General features: G+C 35.1%; 1 protein-coding gene across 4 annotated transcripts in view; it reads left to right on the top strand.

The window, feature by feature from the left end:
* Window positions 1-352: 352 nt before the first annotated feature.
* Window positions 353-8429, top strand: part of LOC306879324 (dynamin-like GTPase OPA1, mitochondrial) — a 41768-nt gene continuing 33691 nt past the window's right edge. For 2 of the 4 annotated variants that reach the window (XM_079432160.1, XM_079432158.1), the window contains exons 1-6: window positions 353-551; window positions 1779-2097; window positions 2644-2740; window positions 2874-2981; window positions 6556-6603; window positions 7910-7998. In XM_079432160.1, the coding sequence (XP_079288286.1) occupies window positions 523-551; window positions 1779-2097; window positions 2644-2740; window positions 2874-2981; window positions 6556-6603; window positions 7910-7998 (690 nt within the window). In that variant the 5' untranslated portion in view covers window positions 353-522. The remainder of the gene's footprint in view (window positions 552-1778; window positions 2098-2643; window positions 2741-2873; window positions 2982-6555; window positions 6604-7909; window positions 7999-8429) is intronic. The other 2 variants (XM_079432161.1, XM_079432159.1) reach the window with 1 other exon arrangement.

Here is an 8429-nt window from a genome sequence, read left to right as displayed (position 1 = left end):
ACTACACTGCAGTAAATTGCTTCATAAAACAAAAGGGAAAAGGGAAAATACAAACATGTAAACAAAGTACACCTCAATTAGTAAGACAGATAAGATAATCATAGCCCTTAAGGTATTTGTTATTCTAATTCTTGTTTAAGAGATTTTATAATATGGGAAATCTCAGCAAGAAACACTGTTAGGCAAACTATTAAGAAATTTGTGAATAAAAAAAACAACAACAACAAAGAAATTAATAATACACGGCTACTGCAGAAAAAAAGAGAAAAGTTTAATTTAATTGGATAAAAATAGATTGATAGACCAGTACAATGACGCAGTTAAAAGTCTTAGCTTTTGTGACTTTTATTTTGACAACATGTCGAGCAGCGCTTGACACTCACTGATGTTCGCCTGCTCGTATGCCCTTGTTAGCCACGTAGCTAACCTAAGTGCCCCATTTGGAAAGATGAATTGACTTTTCTTTTCTTCGGAAAGAGATCTGATAGAAACCTATATTTGCCATTAGTTGATAATAGCAGGATGTTACGAGCCGGAAGTGTAGTTACATGGTAAGTAAAGCAGCACGTTTGCAGCTAATGTTACTGAATTGAACGACTGGAAACTAGGTGATTTGATGTATCAATATAAAATGGCTTATCACATCTGTGATATATATATATACACTAACTCTCTGATATATATACACTATGTTTATACATGTGAACTGTGAGGATTAGTTCTCAATGACTACTGTTAGCTCTGGTATCGTTTCGTAAATGACACTGACAGGCTACACTACTGAATGATATAGACACCACCTTAAACACCGACCCACTTTTCACAACTGAAATTAGGTTTTTAACAAAATTTCTACGTCGGTATCATATGAATAGTCTTATCAATATAGTATTAATGGCTGTCTAATTTGACATATTCTTTGCCCAATTTTAACGCTCTAGCCAGTAGAAAACTGCTAACGTTTAAAAAGTTATTTTATTTGCGTTCTTGCTTAAAAATGTATTTACAATCACTTAAGATTACTTTTTCATGTATTTGGTGGTCTATTAACACAGCTGTCAAAATTGGGACCTTGTGTCATATGCTGTTTTGTGGATTTGCATGCATCGCGCGTCTAACAGAAACTTTTTCAGATTTTTAAATAGCTTTTAATAGTATATGGTATATCCCTATATATCAGAAACAGAATGATATTTTTCATTAAATGTTTACATGTTTAATTTACAGAAAACTAATGTGACTTCATAACAGCTATAAATTGACACATGTAATTGTAAACTGTAATTGTTCTAACTCTAGCTATCACAACTCATTCTCATTATTTTTTAACTTTGCAAGGCATAAAATGTGTTACAGCTGTCAAAATTGGGTGTTTTTTTTGTCATAAATGCTATGGTTTTGCATACAGCATGTGTCTGACAGAAAGCTGGCGACCTGGCAATATTTTAAATAGTTTTCTAACAGTATGTTTGATATTTTTGTGTCACAAATAGATACATAGTTTTCCTTAAATATTTATTTCTAAGTTTTATTTACAAAAAATAATGTCGAAGCCATAATGTTATTTCGTAACATCTATAAATAGACACACTTTTGATAGTAAATGAAAGTGATGAAAATGAAATTGTCAGGGATTCAGGGATTCATCCATCCATACTCTTGAGCCATGCATTTCAACAAAAAAGGCTAAATTCTTCAAGTATTATATTATATATGTTATCTATGACTCAGAAGTGTGTAAATGTGACAGAGTGATTACATTGTCCTTCTCTCCTCAGCGTTGCCTGCAAGAATCTGCTTCCCTCCAGAATGGGGGTGAAGTTCAGAGTTCCACTGCAGAAACTGCACCCACTCTCCCGTGCCATCCATCACCGCTACTCTGCTAACAACAATCCACAGAGACCACCTCACTGCTCAGCTGCCCGCCATTACACGTCTCTCTCCAGGCTCCCCATGCGTCCTCCCAAATCCCGATCAGGAGGCCACGGCTATCAACAGCACCGGTCCTTCTGGGTAGTCCGTCTTGCTGCCAGACTGCTGAAACTGAGGTACATCTTGCTGGGCTCAGCAGTTGGAGGTGGATATACTGCAAAAAAGGTATGTTTGAGTAGTTGGTTGGGTCCACAATAAGGTTGAATCTGAATTTGAACACTTTGGGTGTGCTATTTGTCTGATTTCAAACAGGATGTAGTAATTTGACTTTTATTGCCACTTGACTTTTCATTTGATTATAGTATTAGTACGGTGTCTGAGAGAGCTCGAGGCGCTGCAACTTCTGAAAACACATGGAAATAGAAAAAGCTCCAGCAAATCAAGAAAACTTATTCATCAGTTTAACAGCAGGTGCAGCAAATGCTCACAATGCAGACAAATAAAGAAATGCGCTGCAGATGTTCACAACACAACCAAATAAAGAATTTTAGTTGCAGCGCGTTTCTTTGTTTGGTTGTGTTGTGAGCATTTGCAGCGCTTGTGTTGTGAAATTGAAGAAGTTGTTTTCTTAATTTGCAGGTGTTTTTTCTATTTGCAGCATGTTGCGCTCTCTCGGCCACCGTATATTGGTCATCAAATCAGTAGTTTAAAAAAAATCAGGCAAAATATTTATTAGTGCATCACTAGTCAATGCAGCCTGTTTGTTTCCAGACTTACGATGAATGGAAAGATATGCTTCCTGATATGAGCCAATACACATGGATTGTGCCAGACTTTGTTTGGGAGCTGAGTGAAAATATTGATTTAGGTAAGTAATTTGGAGAGCAATGTTTTGATCAAAACTGTCTAACAATATGCCTATGCGGCAGTTGCTAATTATTTGGTGTTGTTGACTCTCTAATGATATGGAATAAATGTTATTTCTGTGTCCCTGAATAAAGACAAGCTAACCAGTGCTTTGCCTGAATTAGAAGAGATAGCCAAACTACTACCCGATATGGAAAAGATCGGAGAGAATTTCACCTTCCTGAAGAGCCTCCTCTCCAGTGGTAAGCAATGTCCTTTACACAGATTTAATTATGGACACAAAAATACAGGGACATTTTGTTAAATAAAAACATAAAGATTTATTTGAAATGTATACTACTGTTTGAATGTTTTAGGTCAGTAAGATTAAAAAAAAGATTAATACCTGTATTCAGCAAGGGTATATTAAATTGATCAAAAATGTCAGTAAAGGTATTTATAAAATTACAAAATATATTTCAAATTTTTTTTATTTATCAAAGAATCCTGAAAAAATTGTATCATGGTGTCCACAAAAATACTGAGCAGCACATCTGTTTTTCAGCACTGATTGTAATAAGAAATAGTTCTTGAGCACCAAATCATTATATTATTTTTACTGCTGTCAAATCGATGAATCGCATCCAAAATAAAAGTTTGTTTACACATATTATGTGTGTGTACTGTGTAAGTGTATATGTATATATAAATACTAGGGGTGCTCCGATTGATCAGCTACCGATCACTATCGGCCGATAATCGATTTGGGATGTTTGATTGGCGGTCTCTATAAAGGCCGATCTCAAGCTGATGTTGCGCCTGCCGTGAGAGGTTTGTCATGACATGCAGCGGCACCGTTTTAATCTCTGTCCGGCGCGGGTGAAATAATTATAATGCTGAAGGTGAGGAACTGAATTAAAGTGACAGCGCATTGTTTGCGGTAAATATGAACATGGATTGACACGAAAATGCCACCAATACAGTTACACCATAAATACATATAGTTAAAGTCTACTTTGTTTCACAGGCAACACATAGGCTATGGCTTTTTGGCTAGGTTTAAAGGAAAAAAGCACTTTTAGACTAACAAGGCAATAATGGATAGCACTCGTGGAGATAGGAAAAAAATGTCTTTATGAACCGCAGGATTGCTTTTAATAAAAATGTAAATGCTAAAGAAAAGACAGTAGAGCTAACTGTTTCTGTCAGTGGTAAGTTTTAATTTAGAATGTTTGTGATAACATAAGAAAAGTAGTTTCAGTGTTTTGCCATTTGCTTGAGAAATTTAATATATAAATCTATGTTAGATGTAAATGCAAAAAGCCTTCAATAATGTGTTGATTATATTTCTTGCGTTTAGAGACGTCTATGAAGGATTGTATTACTGTACTGTGTAAAAAGAGAATCACAATGCTGAAAAAGCATTTTCAGTATCAATGTTTGGATGTTAAATCAATATAATGGATAAATGTTGTGTTTGTGGTAAACAGCTACTGATTAGTAGCAGACTCCTGTGTGAAAGCACAATGAGTCCATGCTGCTTCTGCACCGCTTACCTACTGCAATTGGACTGCATATGCACTGCAAACAGAGTGTGTGTGAACCTGATGTAACACTGCCTCACATACAGCTCACAAAATATGGCTTGTGCTGTGTTTAAGCTATTGTGCAAAAATGCACTGCATGATGATACATTTAGGTGAGATAATTAGATATTTTTGAAAAATGTAAAAAAAATGGGTGATAGGCCTCAAAAATACTGGTCGGAGCACCCCTAATAAATAAACACACATATTATGTATATTTAACATTTACATGTGTATATACTGTATATATATTAGTGCCGTTAACAAACTTAAAAAAAATTAGCATGTTAATGCAGGCAATACATTTTTACCATTTAACGCTTTAAAAATATTTAACGCAATTAACACATCAAACGGTAGACGTTTCAGACGCGCGCTCCAGCTTCACGGCAGGCGCGAGTTAAACGATTGCGGAAACGGTCCTGTGCTCGGAGCGCGTGCTCTTCAGTTGCACCAAAGAATATTGGTCGCACGCACAAAGGCGCTGGCGCGCGGTGTAGCCTGTGTCTTTTTATATCAAAGGGCGATATAAACTACGTGCATGCAATGGCGTGGTCAGTTAAGTCATTAAGTAACAAAAAGACGATTAAAACTGCCTTAAAACCACGCATGCATGTAGTCTAATATATTTTATGTCACATTTAAAGAACATGTCTCTGAGATGGTTTTCAAAACTGTCCTGGAGCAGCCCAGCTCTGTCTCCTTCGTCTAACACATCCGATTGAACTCATCAGCTCATTACTAGAGACTTTAAGACCTGAAGTCAGTCAGAAAAGGTAAAGAGAGTTGAGAGAAAATATGATACGTGTCAGATCCGCTTCACGTTCAGTAGCGGCAGCTCTTAAAGAAATAGCAGCCAAAACAACCTAATAACCAGCAGCTGTGATGTCTGTTCATCGAAGAAAAAAAGAGGAAATCATTCACTTTTATACCTTGAAGGATTTATCTATATTTAATTTAGAATTTAGTGTTTGATAACTTCAGTTTCGATTTCTGTATATTTCTGCTGAAGGGTAAATATGACATTTATTATAATGGGTTTATGTGGAGATTGTTTTTGCTCTCAATTATAGTGTAATGTTGAATGGCTATAGTCAATGGTTAAATATTAGGGGGAAAAACTATTTTATAGAGACATTAGTAGTATTGGCATCAGTGATACTGGCCTTCAGTCATAAAAAAAGATACCATTAAGCAAATATTAAACACATACTGTCTTTGTTTGTACATTAATTTGAAGATTTAATGTGAAATTACTGCAATATAAAAGTTTAGTTAAAAACTTTGTTAGGTGTGATTAATCGCGATTAATTTCAGAAAAAATGTTCGATTGACAGCACTGATATATATATTAATATATTAATCGTTTTGACAGCACTAATTATTTCTGAAGGATTGGAGTGATGGCTGCTTAAATATTTTTTATCTCATTTCAGGAATAAATTATAAAAAGATGCATTTCCGCACACTATCAATACTTGCTAAATGTTGAAGTTTATTATCACAAGCACAAGCAAGCGACGTTTCGGTCAGGAATAAATCACTACAATTTAAAATATGAATTGAAATAGAAGAAAGCTTTGAATTGTAACAATATTTCACAATATTACTAATTTTACTTTATGTACAGTCTGATCAAATAAATGTAGCCTTGGTGAGAAAAAGGAAGTTCTTTCAGAAACATTGAAACAATTCTACTGACCCTAAGCATTTGAACGGTTTGTGTAAATTTTACAATATTTAGTAAAAAAAAAATAGGGATATAACCATATAAACTGTATGCTTTTGAGCTGAAAAGACCACAAAAAAAATACTTAATGCACTACAATTTTATTTTGTGAATGTTAAGATTTTTAAAGTTGAAAGGTACTAAATCTAACCTTGGGGTCCATGTGGTTTGTCTCTGTGATTTCTATCAACTGAATGAATTTGAATATTCTGCACATTCTGTTTTAAAATATCTGTGCATTGCTTATAATCACTTTCATATATGTACAATGAGCATCTTGCTAATGATAATATGATATTCTAATAATATGATAATATGCTAATGATTATTCACATAATAATAATTATTTGCATTAACATATTTTTCAGTATACAGTGCTGACACTGCTCGTCTGCTATAATCCCAATCCAGTGTGCAATGGAATAAGTTCTTCACGCTTTTTCTACAGTCTTTTTTATTTTTATTTCATTTGTTCCTCTTGTTCCTCCCTCCTCTTCCTCCCTCCCTTCACGTTCTTCACAGGTTTGGGTAGTGAAGTCAATGGAGCTTCTGGTCTGCGTCTGTTATTAGGTGTGTAAACGCCTCACTTGGCGTGCCCTGATTCCTCCTGCGCTGCTGCACTGACGTAAAATGGATTTAAGTTGATGGGGTGTGCGCTTCTAAGGATGGACCAGCAAAACCCCTTAACAAAGGAAATAATCTCTAAAATATCATAATCATGTTATAAGTCAGCTGCTACTTTGTCACAGAAATTCAATTTGAAAACATAAATTGAGCCTGCAGTTGCGTCACAGTGTTGCGTCGCTATTTACATTAGCTTTCAAAAGTTTGGGGTCTGTAAGTTTTCAGTGTCAAATGATCTTTCATATGTCATTATGATATGCTAATTTGGTGCCCAGTAAAAACTTCTTATCACAGTTGAAAACGGTTGTGCTGCTTAATATTTTTGTGGAAACCATGATACTTTTTGATGAATAAGAAGTTCAAAGGAGATTTGTAAATGTGCCTACTGTCACTTATGATCAATTTAATGCATCTTTGCTAATTAAATGTATTAATGAAAAAAAAAAAATCTTATTGACTCCAAACTTTTTAATGCTAATGCATATTTAGTTTAGATTACAAATTTAGATCACAAAGACTCAAGTGTAAATTAGTTTGACTTATTTGACTAATTTAGCCAAGATTAAATTGGATGCTAAAGCATTCAGTTGTGGTCAGTTACAGATGCAGTTCCAGACACTAACAGCATCTGTAAATGTGTGATTACTCTGATTTTAATTGTCTTGCCACTTGATCCCTTGACTTCACCTTCTCTTCTCTTAAGATTTTGTGGGCCAGTTTGTCTCTTTCTCTCTTTCCATCATCATGACTAATTTATCCTATATGTTTGAAGTTCTTGCAGCCCAAGAGTTTTGAAAAGTACACTTACTGAATATCTAATCTGATTTTCTTCTTAGCATCTTAGACAAGGAGTGATTGTTTAGACCTGCATTTTATAAAATGTTCATGTTTTCTTATAGCAGATTGCACATATTTTCTCATCACCGCACTACAAAACTATGATAATATATTCTATTATATGGTCTTCTAAAAGTGTGCCTAAACTATTTATCAAGCACATTTGCACCATTTACTTTTCAAACCTTTGAGTCTCTTTGGGATATGGTGAGATAATGTAATTACTTTAAAATGCAAGCTAATAATAAGTTTTTGCATGCTAATTTTTATTGTCACTTGACATGCAATTCTTTTTTTCTAAATGTGTAAAATCTAAATGCTAAATGTGTGTTTCAAGAAGGGGAAAAACTATTTGCATTTGCATTTGCATGTCCCTGTCCCCCCCCCCCCCCCCCCCCCCCCCCCCCCCCCACAGAAACCACTGGTGAATCAACCCTGAGAGCAACAGATATCCCACCAACATCTGCAGCCATGTCTGACAGCAGTGATAAAAAGTTTAAGAAGGTAAATGACTCTTGATTTCTGAATGCTAAAGCTTGCCCATGATATATGATGAGCCTTTTGTATTTCCAGCCATTATAATAATTAAGGCAGCTTAAGTTTCTTTACCTGCATTTTTATGCTTAGCTGTGTTGCTTGGGCCTTTTTCAGCATTAACTAAGTTGCTAACAGCTGTGCATTTTCCATTTGTTTTGACAATTTACTGCAAGACACCGACACCATTGGTCAATGGCTATTGTGCACTTTTGTAGTCCTGCTAAATACAGACACTGTTTTAGTAGCTTGTTGCAACTGGCTGATACTGAAGTGAAGCTGCTTTTTTAAGCTTCCCCCACCATAACAAATGAACATACGCTTGGCCAAAATGTATGTGGACTGTCATACTGGAACAGAACATTTTGTTCATATAGTGTATGTGTTTTTTTTAATTATTA

The sequence above is a fragment of the Barbus barbus genome (assembly GCF_936440315.1).
Source record: "Barbus barbus genome assembly, chromosome: 13".
In the NCBI taxonomy this organism is placed as follows: domain Eukaryota; kingdom Metazoa; phylum Chordata; class Actinopteri; order Cypriniformes; family Cyprinidae; genus Barbus; species Barbus barbus.
Note: the sequence above shows the minus strand (reverse complement) of the source record. Positions and strands in the feature narration are given on the sequence as shown.